This window comes from Silurus meridionalis, chromosome 1 (assembly GCF_014805685.1).
Source record: "Silurus meridionalis isolate SWU-2019-XX chromosome 1, ASM1480568v1, whole genome shotgun sequence".
Lineage (NCBI taxonomy): Eukaryota > Metazoa > Chordata > Actinopteri > Siluriformes > Siluridae > Silurus > Silurus meridionalis.
This window is the reverse complement of record NC_060884.1, coordinates 25,321,982-25,341,722: the sequence shown is the minus strand read 5'-3', so window position 1 is coordinate 25,341,722 and position 19,741 is coordinate 25,321,982. Positions and strand designations below refer to the sequence as shown.

Sequence of the window (19,741 nt, the reverse complement as noted above, 5' to 3'; positions counted from 1 at the left end):
TACGCTCTCTCTCTCTCTCTCTCTCTCTCTCTCTCTCTCTCTCTCTCTCTCTCTCTCACAGAGGTTCACCAGAGAGAGAAGGAGGAGTAAGTAGTTTTTCACCAGATTATGAATATACAGCTATATAAATATATTCGTAGTTGCATTTCTTTGTTTATAGAAAAGCTGTCAAATTATTTTGGTGTGCAGTTATCTTGTAAAGTATTACCTTTCTGGGTTTTCAATTTATTTTTCAATTTCCTGGTCGATAATCCTTCACAAAAGTACAAAAGTCAAAAAAGAATCCACAAAGACCCACCACCCTGCACATTTTAGTATTCTTCCTACCCTACCCTAACTCACACAGTTCACACCCATGAGTCATTTGATTTACACAATAGTTATTAAACAGTTATTCCTGCAAGGTACGGTAGTTCAGGTTTGCCAATTAAATCAGGCAAATCTGTGGTACATGGTATAAATTGAAATTAAATGTGAATTTTAATAATCACTAATCATCAGTTCTAGTAATATAATACAAATGATAGAAATTGGCCTCAAACGTTTCTCCCACACACACACACACACACACACACACACACACACACACACACACACACACACATAAAAAAAAAAAACAGACAAATTCATCTTTCCCAATAGAAATAGTCATTGTCTCAGGGAGTCTCTTTCTCATTGACCTTCCTGTCCTTTCCTCAGCTGTCTTCTTTAGGTAATTCAAATACTCTTCATCTTTCCATGATGAATTTAATTCATCTGTAATAAAATATTCATAGACATGTCTCAGATCAAATTTTTGACTCACACCAGTATGAGACAGCAAAAACACCAAAAAAGTGTAGGAGGGTCGTGCATGAGCACCAGGATTGAAAACCGCTGATTTAATTACATGCGTGTGTGTCTATCTATCTATCTATCTATCTATCTATCTATCTATCTATCTATCTATCTATCTATCTATCTATCTATCTATCTATCTATCTATCTATCTATTTATCTATCTATCTTTATATATATACAAGTGCCATATATATACAGTGGAAAACCCAGTTGTACGAGCAACCTATAGTATGAGCAAACAGAGATACGAGCACACTCGCTCGCAAAATTTTACTCTGTTTCACGAGCAAATTTCGAAGGCACGAGGAAATTGCATCAGTCGCTTAGTTGATGATGTATCACTCAGTCGCTCTCGTTGTTCAGTCCAGCAAAAGATCCATTTCAGATCAAATGAGATCTCGGAACGGATTAAATCACTTTTACATTCATTCCTATGGGGAAAATCAGTTCGAACATACGAGCAAATGGACACACGAGCAATTTCCAAGAACGAATTATGCTTGTACAACGGGGTTCCACTATATATATATATATATATATATATATATATATATATATATATATATATATATATATATTTATAATTATTGGATGTGGATGAAATTATGTTATGCAACAGAGTTCTGATTTGATTCACTCATAGCCACAAAAGAAGAGCAATGGGGCTCCCAATGGATTCTATGGCGAGATTGACTGGGACCGATATGTAAGCAATTTATTTTGTTAGATTAATAGTCATTTGTAAAAATATATCTAATTTATTTTTTTCATTTTTATTATTTTTTGGTAGTCAAGTTTATTTCTTTAGCGCTTTTCACAATGGACATCGTCTCAAAGCAGTTTAATAGAATTTAGGAATCAAGGTGAATGATGTGTATTCATCCCTGATGAGCAGCCTGGGGAGACTGTGGCAAGAAAAAAATGCCTTAGATGTTATAAGGAAGAAACCTTGAGAGGAACCAGACTCAAAAGAGGAACCATCCTCATTTAGGTGATATCAAGAGTATGATTATAAATCTTAAAACTACCATGAGCACCAGAATGTAAGATTATGAGTAATGTCCTTTCTACAGTTTTATACACTCGGTTGACGTTATGGAACCAGGAGCTACTGAGCATCTCATAAAATAGCTCCACATTTGAAATCATCATAGATCCAACACCAACTTCCCAATGCCAGAGCCTTTAAACACTCAAAGAGGTCTAATGTTCAAACACTACATCAAGTGAAATCCAAATGGCGCTGGTACGTCTCTAGATGGTTTGTAATGTTTGCGCGGTTGGCATCTACATCTTTAAAGTTCCATAATCTTCATGAGGTGGGACCTCGCGCAACCTCGGGATGCACTGGGATGGGTAGAGAAAGAGAAGCAGAGGAGAGGAATTAGCGTAGCTGCTGTTCATAATATTAATAAGCACAAGTTGATAATGTGCATTTTATCAGATGTACCAGAGCACAAGGTTATTATATGTGATATATTTTTTATTTTGTGTAGGACTTGCTAAAAATCTAAAAATAATGGCAAACCTCTTTTTAATTAAAACTATATATCTCTAACTATCCCTGGTAAAAATTAGTGTAGCTGACTCTTATCGCTTTATGTTGTAGAACTCTCCCCTGGTGGATGACGAAGGTTATAGCATCAGGCCAGATGAAGATGGAGATATCCTGATTTGCACCTTTTCCATATGAGAAACGTTTTGATTAGAATATATTCTGCATTAATTGTCATTGTCTGGCACTTGTGTTTAAGGCTAAAATGATTCCATGAGTAACTCGAGTAAATAAAAAATGCATAGAGGCAAATTATTTGCATTTCTGACTTTTTTTCTCCTAATTCGGATTTTTTTCTTGCAATTAATACTAATATCTATTCTTTTGATATAATCAAATGAGTTGCATAGTATCAAACGAAGCTTTTGATCCTTGCAGAGAACTCTGTCTAACAATCAGCTCTGGAGGAGATAGAACAAGACAGATGAAGCAGAAGAGGCAGAACTCGGAATTGCAAGAAGAAAGTCGGAATTAGACAATTTATTTTATTTTTAATGTGGCAGAAATGTGCTTCCATACAAACAGAAGACACTGATGAATGCACAGGGGATGAATGGGAAGAAAACAGCGAGGGTGAGAAGATTCAGGCCTAAGAAAACGACAAAGTTTCCAAAGTTTGGGATTATTTTAAAATAAAACATAAAGAAAACATTGTAAAGTGCGTTTACCTAATAAAAAGTCATTTAAAATAGATTTGTATATTTTTATTTATGATTTTTTTATTAATTTATATATTTGCATTTTGATGCAATATGGCGATTAAATAGGTTTAGTATTTACAGATTTTTTTATGCAATTTCAGCTATAAAACTGTAAAATTTTTCTGTAAAGGAAACAAATTACTTGTTCATTGTAAGAGACCCGTCTTTTTTTTTCTCTTGTATATTTAGTATTGCTTTTAATAAAGAAAACTTACTTCTTATCTGTTCACTCGATTAATTGATGGAATAATCGGTTACTTGAATAATCGATAGCTGCTGCCCTACTTGTGTTCTTATAAAGTGATACAGCTCTTGTGCTCTGTTTGACTAATGATTATGTCCCTCCTCAAAGTGCTTTCCTTAACAACTAACCACCAACCCCTAAAGACAAGTCCCATTTTTTCTCATCGAGTGAGTCGGAGGAAGAGGAGGATCAGCGCAAAAAATTTAAGATCAAGATCAAACCCCTGCTTGCTGACGATGCTGACTTTGTGGCTCCTTCGGTAGATGAATTAAAAGCCTCCATAGGCAACATAACTCTGTCTCCTTCTCCTCTGGTGAGTCCGGCCTACATTACCTCTAATTTGCTGTTTGTGTACGGTTTTCCTCCTGCCTCCCACACTGTTGCTTTGAGGTTTTATTATTTTTATTTAATTTTTTTACATTTCTGCTCATGCTGTTTACTTAGTGTAACTGGATGAGAAATATTCCTTTCGACACTGATGCTCATTCATACCACATATCACACGCTCAGAAGAACATAAAGGCAACGGTGATAGAGCTTTCTATGCTGCTCCCTGAATAATGACTGACTCTCAGGGTGTGGCAGCTTTTGGACTCCTTTTTTATTTACAATCCACGTTAACAAAATGACAAGTTGCGGCTGATTTTGTGGGCTACATGCAGTGATTTTCTGCAGGAGCCATGAGTTTGGAAGGTCAGGAGCTGTCACTTAATTGTAGTTTATTGTAGGTGCTAAAAACAAACTAAGGTGCTAAGACATTGAGCAAGCAAGCAGTTTACATTTATGGTATTTGGCAGAAGCCGTTATCCAGAGAGACTTACAACTAAACAGATGAGGGTAAAGTGTGTTGTTCAAGGGACCAGCAAGGGCAGCTTGGTGGTACTGGGATTTGAACGAGTGACTTTCCATGTGAAATTCCAATGTCTTAATGTCTTTAAGGTGAAAGAAATGTGATTTATGCTTATCACAGGTACTTTACAGCACAGTTAGATTATTTCTTTGAATATCCCAACAATGTTAGGTAGCTGGGGTTAGAGCACAGTGCTCCTGTTGCACAGAAGGTTAAGGGCCTTGCTCAAAGCCCCCAAGAGTGGCAGCTTGACATACTGGGGCTTGAACCCTTGACCTTCCTATCAGTAACCACTGAGCTACCACTATAAACCACTTTATATGTGTATATAAATGCAAGTATGTTATTGTTTTGACTTGCATATTCAATTCTGATGAGAAATATCCTTGTGCAGTCATCGAATATTCTCTTAATTTCTCAACAAAAGGCTTCAGTCTGCCCCAAAAGACAATTGAGATTAGTGCCTAGCAATGTGGACACTAAAGCCAGCCATTGTAATTTTGCCTTTAATACACTGACGTATAAGACAGCAAGTATGTTTCATTGATTCTTTTTTTAAAGGTCAAACGTGTCTTTTCACAGCATGATTAACTCTGATGGTGTACTCAAGGCAAGACGTGCGTTGTGACTGTCCTAATGCAACAGGTCTAGTGCGCACTAAGTCTCAGGTGTACGAGCATTCTTCCTCAATAATTCAGCTCGGAAACTAGGCACAGTGACGCTGCATGACATAACACTGCAAGAACAGAAGCACGAGTGCAGTGTGTGTCATATGAAAGCCGCATCGCTAAATTATTCACACGCACTGAAGCAAGAATCACTTAAATCTGTGTGGTCCTTTAGACCATCTTTATTGTTGGTATTTTGACAGGATTGTATGTTCTTTACATCCTTCACAACACCACAAATCCAACACAACACAAAGTCTCATTATATGGCATCTAATACATCCTTCAGAAATAAAGAATACACTTCTAGTGATATTAATTAAGAGATAGCAGTGTTATTTTATATTTTTCCTTTTCCAAGACATTGGGAAAGTTATGTAAGTTATATATTCATTTCTGTGTGTGCGCATGTGTGGATCAGTCATCTCCATACTACTCTGTCCTCTATGTCTGCCTTTTTCAAACCAACTACCTGCATGTCTTCCTTCACCACATCCATAAACCTCCTCCTTGTCTTTCTCTTTTCCTCTTTTCTGGTGACTCCATCCTCAGCATTCCCCTACCGATATACCCCATGTTCCTCCTCTGCACATGTCCAAACTATCTTAATTGGCTTTCTCTTACTTTGTCCCCAAAACGTCCTACATGTGCTGTCCCTCTAATAAACCAATCTTGTCCATACTCATCACTCCCAATGAAAATCTCAACATCTTCAGCTCTGCTCCCTCCAGCTCCACCTCCTGTCTTTTACTCAATGCCACTGTCTCTAATCCATACATCATCACAGGTCTTACTATTACTGACTATTATTCCTCTTCTCTCCAGCTTCATACTCTCACCACAAATCCCAATATCATCCACAAACATCATAGTCCATGGAGACTCCTGTCTGACCTCATCCGTCAACCTGTCCATCATCACTGGTTTCATTTGTAATTAATGGTGGTTTAAAGATTACTAGAGAAGGGACACAAATTAATTGTCCAACTTGTGCAATCTTTTTTATACAGTCGTACAATGGTCAAAGGTTTCAAAAACCTATACTAAATTGTCCCTTGGTGTTTCTTCAGTTTCAAAATGGATTTTCATTGACTCTTTGAGAAAAAAATATATACATATCTTGTACAGTCAGGGTGTTGGTGTAAATGTACATGAAACAGAAGCTTATAGTATTAATTTTACTGCAAGTAATGATATAAAATTTAAGGTCTGTAGCCCACCCTTCTTGTAACCATGGCGATGGGTTGAGCATAAAATCTGAATAAAGGTTAACAGGTCTGATAAGATGAACGAGGGAAACGCAGCTCTCTGTATTTGGTGTTGTACTTGAGAACACTGATAATTTGTGTAGGCTGCTGTATTCTCTTGGGAGTGAGCTGAGTTGAACTGAAACTTTACACAAAGGCCCAGGCTTTCCTAATATAGCACACAGGAACCATGTGCTGGATTGCAGGTGCTGTTTGGGCTGTATTGATTAGACCTTCGCTAGGGTTAAGAAACTGGTATATGGTTAGTCATGCAATCAATTTTCATAAAACTCCCAAGAATGAACAGAACTATAGCTCAAATTTTACCAGGATGATCCTCTTTTTGAACCTAACAGTGGTTGTCACGTTTTTGTTTATTTTTTTGTAGGTAGTCTTTAATCCGTCTATGTTTAAAAACCCATGCTTAATAGAAAAAAGACAATGATATATATATTTTTTCTAATTTTTAATAGTTGTGTTCAAAGTATATGTAATGCATTTTCATTTCCATGCACTTCCAAGCCTATGCAACCACACCTACACTAATGTGGTATTTTGCTTTCTTTCCTTCTTCCTCTCTCTAATGCTTGCCTCCTCAGAGGAGCAGTCCGGTAAGATCTTTCCCCGTCTGTCTCTTCAGGAGTGCTGTGTTTCTTATTGCAGAGGGTTCTTGGGCATGGCTTGGCATGGTCCAGTGTCTGTTTAGTGCCTGGAATTAATCCGTTAATCCGTTGCACTGTCATAGGGCCAGTGTTGTAGTAGGTCTTTTTTATAGATAGACTAGTTTTTTTTAATACATTTTAGAATAATTTGAGCATTTTAATGTCAGGTAAACAAAATAAATTAGTTTGTTTCCTTACTGTATTTGCTACCACATTGATAACTACATGAACCATGTTCATAACGCTACATAACACTAACATAAGCCATATTTATAGATCAATATGACACCTACAGAAGCTCATAGGTTATGTTCATATGTTCATAGAGCTTCAACATAACTACATGTCACATTTATACAGCTGTACATACATACCTTTTTTTAGTGATACATGACAACCATAAAAGTTATTTTTATACTGCAACATGATCCCTACATAGGCCAATTCAAAAGAGCAAGTCAAGTCAATAAGCTTTTATTGTCATTTCAACCATATATAGCTGACGCATTACACAGTGAAATGAAACAACGTTCCTGCTGAATACAACAACAATCACAGAAAAATGGCACATACAAAAGCTACAAAATGTTTATAAAGCTACATGTCACGTTCATAAGCAATGCTAAGGCAGGTGCATGGCACCAACATTAGCATATGTACATAAGTCACATTTCTACCGCATCATGGCATACTGTAGATAAGCCTTTCTAATGTTGTTTCAAGACAATTACACAAGTTATTGCAACAATATGTCTACATAAGCCATATCAAAAGATCTACATGGCATTTATGCCATCGTTGTTCATAGAGCTACATCACAATTAGAGAAGCCATCATTATAGAGAAACATGACACATGCATAAGCCATGCTCACAGAAATAGATGACACCATCATAAACCATATTCGTAGTGCAACATGACAGCAAGATAAACCATTTTTACACAGCTACATGACACCTTCATGAGCCATGTTAATAGCGCTACATAACCTACATCACCAACGTTTCTCGTAACTGGCATCATCCCATGAACATGTTTATAATAAAGACTTAATTCAAAATGTTTTATGATTTGTATTGTCTAGTTCACAAAAAAAAAAACCCTGAGTCAGGTAACATTTATATTATTATTTAAATAATATTTGATGCCTCGAATAATATGATATAAATGTATTATGTAGGCAGAGATTAGGTTAGAAGAGCAGAAAGGGTTTGTGTACAATAGATTTAGCCCTAAATTAAAAAATGTTTTTGCAAACTTGTTTAAATCTTGTTGTACTGTACAAAACGGGTGTGTATATTTTTTACACCATGAAAGTGGCCAGCCATCAGTTCAATTTTCTAACAAGCAGCTGCAAGTTATAAAACAAGATTTTTGTCATCCTATATTCTAAAACCAAAACTATTTATAAATGCATAGTGTTGGTGTGTTTTTATTCATGTCATCTCAAAGCCACAGTTAAAGTTATTCCTAAAACTCAGACAATGGTTTTCTGCTTAGCAGTTTTGAGCACTAACTTACAGCTGACACACTTGACTTGCTAAAGATTATAGGCTAAGTAGCATAAATGGCCATTTGCAGGTCATGGCAAGGAGAATTTATTTTTTCCTGTGAACACAACATAAACGAAGTGATTTCCTATGTGATTTGTAAAATGTCTTTTTCAACCTCTCTGAGTCATGTTGGTGTTATTGCTAATCAGCTATCTTGCTAACCCATAGTGTGTTAATAGCAGGATATCCCAAAGAAAATGTCACTCATAATGGTAGCTAGTGATGAACTTAGTACAGAAAGATTTCAGGAATCACTTCAGCAAGTTTACTGCTGGTTGGTGTATATGCCAAACCGTATCAGCTCTTTATCATGTACAGAGATTGAAAATGGGGGAAAAGGCAGGGTTTCACAAACACTACTAGGTTGTATTTTTAATCTAGAGTCTTGACAGTAAAATGGCAAGGTGAAAAGAGAATAAGAGTATCTGCTTTTTTGAGTGGATTTGAAAGAGTGGAGAGTCATTTGGAGATTAATCTTTGTGTTCTGGTTAATATTAATACACACAATTTCTAAACACCATGTTAAAATAACAAGCAGCAGCCATCATGGTATTTTCCAGAGAGTTTTACTCACATTTTATATCAGCAATACCCCACCTGTCTTGTGTAAGAAGTATTTTAAGATGAACAGAAGGCAGCATGCCATGAAATCAGCAGTAAGCATGGCCATGGTAAGTGTCCTGCAGGCTAGGAAAATACTCTGTGCCACGTTATCATTTTGATATAATTATTACTTATTGATACTTCAAATCTGGAAATGTGAATAAAAGTAAGTTGTGTCTTTTTTTTATGTTTATGTAATATGTCAAACCCCCTGGGGGTTTGAAAATCACATTTTAATACCTTTGTAAAAAATTTCTATTTCTGAACTTAAAATAAAATTTAAAAAAATAGAATAAAGGTGTGATTTCTTGAATGTGGTTTGGGGGTTGGTTTCAGGTTTAAATGCTTCATTTTCTGTTCTTAAATCAGAGTTTATTTTAAGAGTGTGTATTACTGATTTGTCACCCTCTGACCAGGTGTCTCTTCTCTCTTCCTTTTTGCTGGTCACAGAGACGTAGCCCGGTAAGTGTTGTGCTTTTGGTTCTTTTTTTTTTTTTTTGGCCTAATGCTGTGTGTAGTCCTTTAGTTGGAAGATGTCTGGAGTTGTGAAGGCTATAAGGGCTGTTAGTGTTTTAATAATTAATCACTGAGAGCCATGTATGTGTAGCAGCTGTGTTACAATCCAAGGTCATTTATATGGATGCTCTGTGTGCTGAGCACTTTAACTGCACCATTTCGATTCAAACACCCATGTGAGCATAAAACTGCTTACAGGCCAATGCATTTTATCAGAGAATATGCAGTCATGCATGAGGCAAAGAAGCTCAGGATGATGATGATGATGATGATGATGATGATTAGTATTATTAGCAGTAGTAGTAGTCGTAGAAATATCACTACTGAAACCATGAATATATGAAAGATGTGTTTTTTGTCCTAAAAGTTTAATTACAATTTAGTTGCAGACTTTGTTTTTAAGTTTATTTATTTAATTTGATATTTGCATTGCCTCATTTTAATGTTAATTATTATCATGATTATTCCAAGCTGAGCTCTATTTGTTCATATAAACCATTGTATGCAGTTAAAGTTTAATCCTTATATGATGAAATGATTTTTTATTATTATTATTATTATTATTATTATATTACTTTTAATATTATTATTAATGTTTTTTTATTTCAATAGTTGCAGTAATAATAGGCTTTTTATTGATACACAATATTGAATGACAAATGGTATTTCGTGTAGCCGTTACTGCATCTTATGATGACAATACTTATAATGGTTTAAACACAGTCCTCTGTCCTGCATTTGAATTGGTTAAGATGCTGTTTCCTATATTAGTGACCAATACATTTCCTAGGTTTACAGTACAGTACAATAGTTTTATTTTAACGCTTTGAATGTTTTTATTTTCCGTTTTCTGTTTTGTTTCAGGGTCTGGCAAAAAGAGATGTGCCTAGTGAGTATACTTTGAAAAATGTAAATGGGGTAACAATTGCAAATTAGTCACAAAATTTAACTCCGTATTATTTTGTAATTTAAAATAGACAATGTTAGCAATGTGTTACAGTCTGAAAGCTAATAAATATTATGCACTTTATTTTAGGTGAAGAAATCGAAATTGCACGGCCAAGACGTACAGTTCCTACTGTAACTCCAGTTTCAGTTCCCTCGCCTGCCCCCACACCTGCACCTGTACCAGAACCTCCCAGGTACACACACACACATTATACAAAATCATACATTTTTTGTTTGGTGTGCCATTGCTTTATAAGATTTATAAGAAAAAAGAAAACTTATAGATTCACAGAACTAAGGTTACTTTACACCATACACACCTGCTTGCTTTTTTGCCTTCTTTTACTCTTTTAGCAGTAAGAAATCTCCAGTGCCGGAAGATGCAGTAGCCTTATTTGGCCCTCCACTGGAGACAGCATGTGATGATCAGAGGACTGAAGGTACAACTAGCAGCAGTTAATGACTGTGAAGTACATTGATAATTACTGATCTTTGAAGGTTTCAGTTGTTTTTCTGAAATGCTAAACAGATAGACTGTCCTCTTTCCATTTATATCCTTCCATTCATGTACAATTCTAAAGTTTGGGCTTAGAATATATCAATGGTTTATACGTTTAAAATGTTAAAGTCATAGTCTCGTGTTCGGATGATTCATAATTTTTTACCAAATGCTAAATTTACATTTAAACAAAAATAATTAAAGACATATTTGTCAATGGATACTACTTCCTAGATATTTTTCTATAAGAAAAAGTTGTGAGTGGTTTAGGTCTAGGACAGTGGTGTCAAACACATTTGAGCTTATTTTAAGGGTTATCTAATACTTAAACCAATTCCAAGTAGATCAGACCAAAACATCTGTGTAGTAGACCAGTGACCAGTTCTCTTGAACAAGTTCAGTAATAATTATTTAACATTTATCTGAATCAATTCTTAATATACAAACTAATATATTTATACAGTATGGCATATAAACTCAATGTCCACTTATATATTCCTTGTTAGTATGTATAGTTATACACCTGCTCCTTAATGCTCAGCTATACAGCCATGTGGTTTGAGCATTTCAGAAACTCCAGATATTTTGCGAATTTCAACACCCACTTTCTGGAGGTAACACACAATTAACTAATTGGATAACTGCACAATTGAACAGGTGCACTGGTGTTCCTGTTAAAGTAGACAGTGAGTGTGTATAGCAGTGTGTGTGTGTATATATATATATATATATATATATATATATATATATATATATATATATGTTGTTTAGATTGCTAATGAAGAATTATATACATATAAAATATTGAGTTTACTTATTTCCCCAGATAGTGAAAAAATAAAACAATATTTTCTTAATCTTTTAATTATATTTATGACTTTATTTTAGAACACAAATTTGAAATTTAATGAGTCGACTAGAATAAGAACATTAGACCTGTCCTGACCCACAGGCCATATATCTTTGACACCTCTAATCTAGGACTAGGATATGCCTTCATCTCTAGACTCCATGAAGGGTAACATTACTCTCCACTGGCTGTGTGTTGTGCCATCTTCCATATATTAGTGATGATAGAGGAACCTGAGGTTTGGGGTGCTCCTTTACATGAGCCAAACCCACACTCTTCTCTAGGAAGACCTTTCCCTCCAGGACGTAAGTTTCTGACAATTTGGCACGGGTTGTCTCTCGTCGGGATCATGAACTCTTTCCCTCCATATTTTCCTTTTGGTTGTATGAGTTAGGATCATCTGGGAATGTGGTTTTCATTAACTTGAGCTCTTTTGCAAGCTCCAGTAACCCACTAATTTCACAAATCCTTAGTGAGGAAAACCAATCAAACTCATATCCCTAAAGTCATTCAGTTTAGCCAATGGCAATCTCCTCTGATGACAGCTTACTTGATGTGGCCTCACTTGACTACTATATAACAGTATCTTTCATAGCTCTAATTAAATAAACCCTTGAAATGGGTAGGTGTGAATTAAATATCTGGGATAAACCCATATATGGACCTATATAAGAAGGTTTTATTAGGCCTGTATATTTGTTATTCTGTGCTTAGTATTACTGATAAATGTAAATGTTTATTCTGTGTTATATGTCACTATGTTGATCACATGACACCTACTCTCACTCTGTATGATATTATTAAGTGAAAATTGGTCAAGCCACAGAGAGTGAAGTGTTGTCATCCTCTGTGAGTTACTCATCCCATGACCCAGCACTTCCCGCTTCTCCTTGCATCCAATGAGTAAAATCTTGCATATGCATGGTGCTTTGGGCATGGAATGGTCCTGTTTTTCTGAGCTAGTACAGTGCAGGCATAATGTCTGACCACTAGGGGGCGTTTGAAAAAGCTTGCTCAGCCACCCTGATGTCATTGCAGCACTCCCTCCTCTTCCACCCAAGAATGTGCCGACTTCCCCCCCTCCAAGCAGCACTACGAGCCCAAATTCCTCCGGTAAGACCGGTGCTTCTTCCTTAACTGTCTGTCCCTCCGTTCCATTTGTATGTCTTGTATGTTGATTTGAGTATCTTTATTCCTAAATGAAATCTATGATCTCACATTCTCCAAGCGCTCTGTTTGATATCTCATTTTATTTTCTACCTTCAATGATTTCTTTAATTATAGTGTCTAATGCAGACTTGAAAGCAGAGGACATTTCAGCAAACACAAACAAACCCTCCATGGCAGATCTGGACAACATTTTCGGCCCAGCAGACTCCCTTAAACCTGGAGATAGCGCTGTGGACAAGTGGGTCTGTTTCAACGATGAGTCACCTCAAAGACCACCACTACCAGAAGATCCAGCTCCTCCTTTAACAAAATCGCCCCCATTTTCTGAAATATCTGCCCCTCCTCATCCTCCATCCGAAACACCTAGAAACACAACACCTTCTCCTCCAGCCCCCATTCTGTCACCCAAAGATACTGTTCCTCCCAAAGTACCCCTTCCACCAGATGAGGTAGCCCCGCCTCCTCCAAATGAACCTCTCCAGCCAAATGTTGAATCAACTACGCCCATTCCTAATGCAGAGGTGATGTGTGACTCAGCCAAGACTCCACCTAGTGCTCTGGAGATAAATACACATACAACCCCCCAATCCTTGGCCCTTAATCAGGAAGATAAAAATAACCCTGGGGAGGGCAGTCCAAAAGAGGACCCAAGTGAAATTGATGCTTCACCCAAAGAGATTGATCAGGGCCCTAGATCAACACCACCACCACCTCCACCCCCCACATACAGGGCAGTGGTGTCATCTCCTGGGCCTACACCTCCAGTCACGAGTGGAGGAAGTGGCAGTGGTGAGTCATAGTTCTGCATCGTTAGCTGTGTGCTAAGTTTATATGTATACTTTGTTTCAAAACTCTCAGAGGAAGTCATAAGTCATTGGCACATTGAATAAAGAATGACTCAATCTCAGAAAAACATCTGAGTTGTAGATTTATTATACCACCAAAATAGTTTATTATTTAAACTCTAATACAAAGTTATTAAAACATTCATGTTATTTTTACGGTGAGTTCTGAGTCAGATCTTGATCTAGAGTTCAGGTCCGAACTATTTCATACGATTTCAGTCACAATTATGTTTTAAAGTCATACAAAAAATGGATTGTCCGATTTTGTAAAACAAGATCCTTGAATAGGAATTGAGAAACCTGGGTTTAATTAACTAAATTTATGTTTTCCTACAATTATTCAGTAATAAATGGAACATAAAGGGGTTTGCTGCTATAAGAAAATAATCAATGATTGTAATGTGTGATGTAATTTCTTTATAAATATCTTTACTTTTTACATTTAATGTTGCGGCGCATTTGCAAAAACAAGTTCGTATTTGTTCGTTTTAAATTAATTATAGAATCTATAAGCAGACACTGCCTAGAACTTTTTCCTCTTGCTCTTGAAATTAATAGGGCCAAAAATGCAGTTTGTTACTAAGAAACCTCAAAGCAGAAATTCCTTCAAGCTTAGAATTTCCTGTGTCAGAAAACCCAAAAGAACAGCATTAGCTCTGACTGATATACAGCACTTGCACTAAAGACTCTTTCCACAAATGTTGAATGAAAGTCACCACACAGAAAACTTCACAAGTGAACTTGATGCATTTATCTTTGCTAAATTACAAAGTTATGTTTTTGTTTTAGATTGTACAGTTCGAGTTCCTGTGAAATGTCTGGTCCTATAGAGAGTATAACATGAGAAAGCATGTTTCTTTCTTTTTAGCTTATAATTAGCTTTTCATATAGGAGGGTTGTCCAAGAAAAGAAATTTCTAAAATGCTCTTGGTCATTTCTTACCAAACCTCTACTATACACCCATGAACTACCTTTACATCTTGACGGTGTTGTTTTACATTTTAATGGCTGGTCAGAAAAACGGTCTTACCATTTGTACTGTAAATGACTATGACTATAAAATCATGTGACCCCTTCTCTCTTGGCTGAATGCTGTTTTAATAAAATGCCCTTGATACACAGGCTCCTCGTCCCCTGTTCACCCTGCAACGCCATTGGCTGCCAGCAGCCCCCCTCCTCCTCCTCCTCCTCCTCCACGGCCGCCCTCCCGTCCCAAACTGGCTTCTGGGAAAGGCAGTATAGGGGATGCGGTATGTGACCACACAAATCTTCTAATACACTAAAACACGGTTAACGGTGACACAGGTGATTTTTACATGTAATGCGAGAAGCCATGCAATGTGTCAATGTGTTGTCATTTTATTTTCCTGAGAACCCTTGTTTAGTAACAGTATTGTAGGATTTGATAATAGAAGTTTAAAAAATTGGTAGTTAGTTATGGATTTTTCCTTACATGCGGTTTTGTTCATCACATCAAATAAATCAAGTACAAATGTACACAAGCAGTGTTAGAATTTCTTCCTTTCTAAACCTCTTTTTCTTTTTCTCCCCATTTAGAATCGGCCCTTTAGCCCTCCTGTCCACTCGTCCAGCCCTCCGCCTTTGGCACCGCTAGCACGAGCAGAGAGCACCTCCTCCATTTCCTCTACCAACTCCCTCAGTGCTGCTTCTACACCCACTGTCGGTAAAGAGCTCTCCGTGTCTGTGTCAGGTGTGACTCCATTCTTCCTGCTCCCTGTGTGCGTGTTTGCAAATCGAATTGGTTTGCAAAGTCCAATGTGGCTGCCTGGCATGCTAGATTCTAAACTAATCATTTGTCTTGCAGCGGTACTTTGAACATCCATTTAGGTCAAACTTTATGTGTAATGAGTATTCTTGAAGTAAGGGTGGTGTTTATATCAGTAGTTCCTTACAATAAACTGTTATTGTGGTCAAAGAACGAGCAGAAGGCATTTCTGCCTCGGTTTTAACAAATTAAATCCATGTTTGATAATGAGAGTATTTCATAACATGTTAGACAGAAAGTAATGACCAGCTTGATGATTTGAGACTGGAATTGGTTTGCAGGAAAATTTAAAAGCAAACTGTAATTGGAATTTAATAATTACATATTGGATTTGTGTTTGAAATGCAGTTCAGAGTTGCGTATGCTAAAGCAATAGCTTTAGATAAGAATTGCAGTATGTTTGGTGCCTTTTCCAATCCATCCATTTGAGTTACTTTGGTTACCTCTATTCTGTTCATTAACCATTTTAAGTTTGCACTCTGTCTCTGTGGCGTGACCTCGTCTTGTGTTAAATGACAATTTTTTTCCTTTATAATATTTGTTGTTTTGATTTGAATTACTTTTACCTTTTGTTTTTGTTTTGATGTCTGTCTCGTCTTGTGTTTCGGGCCAACGTTTTGTCTGATGTCGGAAGATGACGTTTTTGTAGACAAACTGCCCAGCTTTGAGAGGCGAGCTGACTTCCTAGCAGGTATGGGCCTTACCCAAATCGGTGGATGATTCGGTTAAGTCAAGGCTTTCAAATGCTTGTTACCTACTATGCATTTGAACCAACTGGCATTAGTCATCCTTAAGTGTTATTACAGTTTCATATTTTGCCTGTTGAATAAATTAAAATTAATATTTTGGCCATACTTTTGCAATATTAGTGAGATCATTTTTGTTTTTCTCCCTTCTTTTTCCTAGAAAAGGAAAAAAAAGAAATCCCCTACACATACACACTACACATAATAAATACCACCCTTATTGTCAACAATACAGACAGCAAAAGCAGCTTGGACATTCCACATCAGTTTTCCTCATCTCATAAATCATTCCATTTGCTTGAACAAAACATGCATTCATAGTTCATCAAGTAGACATTTCTGTCATAGCATGATAACAGTGACACAGTAAGCTTAGCTGTGTATCATTTATAGTGTTTCCAAAGAGCATCTGTCTCCCAGAACACCCTCCAGAACCTGATGGAGACCATCCTCCTGCCAGACGCCAGACACTCAAGCACACACAAGGCCTCTGTGGGTTTGATGTCTGGTCTGGAAAGTAGCCCAGTAAGCGCCAGTGCTAATCAGTATGCTTCTCCCCACTCTTCGGAGAGTCCAGTGCACTTTGGACATTAGCCGTGTGTTTCATTTCGGATTTCTAAGCATTTCCTTTACGCTTGTGTGAAAATCGCAGATTCTTTAAGTGTCACTAATAATACAATTCAGAATGAAATTGCTTACGACTTCAAGAAATTGGGTGCTCCTCACATATTTGCACTCCTAAACATTTTTGTCATATTTATGTCTTTACAGCTTAGACAAAAAATGTTATAGCCACCAGTCTTACCCTGTTGTTTTACTCATTAGTGCCCCCTATTGTCCATAATTTACACAACAGAGTTGCAGTATTTCTTCTCTACAGACCAGGGAAGACGTATGGGAGCATAAAATAATGTTTTCCAACAGGAAAAAAAATAGAAAATTGATTTCAAATATTGCTAATAATTGACTTAAAAGTACTAGAAACAGAAATAACGGCAAGGGAAAAAATGTGTGATTAGAAACCACACGAAAGCACCTATACTTCCATTTGAGCAGATTTTAAACAGTGTGTGATTTTATGTTCTGATTAAATGTTGTTTTTGAGTCCGATGCCACCATGTAATGATTGTAGCATTCTTTCAACAAATTCATTATGTATACATTAGCCCTAGAAACTCACTCGTGCAGTATTCATTTATAAATGTCCAGTTGTGAGTCCTAGTGTGCCCAGTGCAAGCATTTTTCTCATCTAGCTTTCTAGAGCTTTTCTAGAATTCAACCTGCAAGATTTTTCCATTTTGTCTCTATTCAGTTATTATGAATACACGCACATGTAAACGCATAAACAAGGGGACATTAAAAGTATGAGTCAGTATGAGTATGGAATAACATTATAGTTCATGTATCATGCCCCACCTCTCATTTGCAAGTTCTGACTATTTTATGAATGACAGCTTTCCCAACTGGAGCCCTTTAACCTGAGCCCCTGGCCCCCTCTCTGTGATGTTACTCATGCTAGTGTCCTTCTCTCCTCCTTTTCCCCTATACCCCCCTCTCCTTCTCATCCTTCTGCCTTACCTCCTCCCTTCACACAGAGACAGACCAGCCCTCCCTCGTATGGTTTGACAGAGGCAAGTTTTATTTAACCTTTGAAGGTAAGTCAGGCTTTTTCACCCAAGGACGTAGCGCGTACACGCACTCCAGTCTTATCTCTCCATCTTCATTCTCATCCACTTCTCCCTCCATCAGTCGCTCCCCCACCCACAGCGACTCCTTGGTTTTTGGTCAGCCAGTGCCACCTACCTGCTCTTCCAAACTTCTCCGCATCACAGTGCTCGTCTGCTCATGTAACAAAGCAGCCTGACCTTTCATTGGGAATATTTTTTTTTTTTTTTTTTTTTTTTACATCTGGCACTAACCTGTCTTTACTAATTAATGCTTTTGAGGCTTTTTGACTTTTTGGTCTAGACAGTTCAACTAATAACTGCATGTATTTGAGTTTATATTTACATATTTTTTTCTTATTGTACATGCTGCATTTACACCAACAATTAATATAATTGGAAATACACTTCCGTTTATTAGTTACTAGATTGGTATGCTACTAAACTGCCATTTCCGTGTATATAAACTGTATATGAATCTACAAACTGGATCCCTGATTTAATGGGATAAGAATTATGTGTAAAAAGTGAACAGGTAGCAAACGATTTACAAAAAATTATTTCCTGTGATGTCAAATGCAAGGCAGGGAGTGGAATCAAGATTATGATGATTTAAAGTAGCAATATGACTTTTAAAAAAATGACAAAATAATAATGTGAAATGTAAAGAAGATATTTTTAAATGTCGTCATGTTGGGAAAAATTTTATTTTGTAATTTTTATTTATAAGAATCATCAGGAGCACAAATTTAGCACCTTGCTTTTTGATTTTTATTTTTATGTAAAACTTAAAATTTAATATTCATTAAAGTAAAGACACGCTTTTTAAAGACATGCTTTTAATAGGTGCAACCGATTGAATAGGTTTTAGGACCTGTGGTGCCAGGTTCTCCAATATATTTAGATGTATTTAATTATAATCTCAGTGTATCTTATTTAAAAAGTCACATTTATGCAGTAATTTGGTACACACACAGAAAAGTAGATTTCATGTCAGGCAGTAGTGTAAAACAAGAAGAAAAACCAAGTTCTACAAATGGAACCGAGAGAGGAATGTATATGTACGTTTCTGACTGTGTTTGCGATCATCTTTTTTGTTTCGTATTTGTTTTCTTTTACTTTCAGTTGTATTTTTTCACAGTGTAGTCTAAAAAGCCTGTTGCGTTCGTGATGCCTCCATTATGTCTAACTTAATGTGTTCTCTCTCTGTGTGTGTGTGTGTGTGTGTGTGTGTGTGTGTGTGTGTGTGTGTGTGTGTGTGTGTGTGTGTGTATTCCAGGCTGTTCTCGTGGGCCCAGTCCCCTCACCATGGGCGCCCAGGACACCCTGCCTGTGGCAGCAGCTTTCACAGAGACGGTCAATGCTTACTTCAAGGGAACGGATCCCAGCAAGTAAGCAGCCTGACACGTTCATCTAGCAAGCAGTAAAGCTATGTTAAATATGAAATATTACCTGTGAGGACTATATTGACATTTAGTCAACATTCTGATGTGCAAACACCTAACAGTTAACGTTTACAAGCATATCCATTGGTTTAATCATATTATCTGTCTTTAAGGTGCGTAGTGAAGATCACGGGTGAAATGGTGTTATCCTTCCCAGCTGGCATCACCAGGCATTTTGCCAATAACCCCACACCTGCAGTGCTATCGTTTAGCATAACGAACTTCAGTCATCTGGAGCATGTTCTACCTAACCCCCAGTTACTGTGCTGGTAAATAACATTTCTAACATGCCTTTATCATGTATATATTCCTAATCCTGTACAGCCAGGCCAGTGACACTGTTAGACAT

General features: G+C 36.9%; 1 protein-coding gene across 13 annotated transcripts in view; it reads left to right on the top strand.

The window, feature by feature from the left end:
- Positions 1-19,741, top strand: part of sgip1a (SH3GL interacting endocytic adaptor 1a) — a 55,045-nt gene that overhangs the window by 27,723 nt on the left and 7,581 nt on the right. Inside the window, exons 3-19 of one of the 13 annotated variants that reach the window (XM_046844775.1) lie at positions 62-86; positions 1,484-1,546; positions 2,450-2,504; positions 3,472-3,653; positions 6,705-6,716; positions 9,374-9,385; positions 10,304-10,328; positions 10,476-10,581; positions 10,745-10,827; positions 11,955-12,041; positions 13,021-13,695; positions 14,874-15,001; positions 15,309-15,462; positions 16,172-16,228; positions 17,879-17,938; positions 19,227-19,338; positions 19,506-19,661. In XM_046844775.1, coding sequence (XP_046700731.1) covers positions 62-86; positions 1,484-1,546; positions 2,450-2,504; positions 3,472-3,653; positions 6,705-6,716; positions 9,374-9,385; positions 10,304-10,328; positions 10,476-10,581; positions 10,745-10,827; positions 11,955-12,041; positions 13,021-13,695; positions 14,874-15,001; positions 15,309-15,462; positions 16,172-16,228; positions 17,879-17,938; positions 19,227-19,338; positions 19,506-19,661 — 1,992 coding nt within the window. Of the gene's footprint in view, positions 1-61; positions 87-1,483; positions 1,547-2,449; positions 2,505-3,471; positions 3,654-6,704; positions 6,717-9,373; positions 9,386-10,303; positions 10,329-10,475; positions 10,582-10,741; positions 10,828-11,954; positions 12,042-12,774; positions 12,850-13,020; positions 13,696-14,873; positions 15,002-15,308; positions 15,463-16,171; positions 16,229-17,878; positions 17,939-19,226; positions 19,339-19,505; positions 19,662-19,741 lie in introns of all 13 variants that reach the window. The other 12 variants (XM_046844803.1, XM_046844813.1, XM_046844785.1 and 9 more) reach the window with 12 other exon arrangements.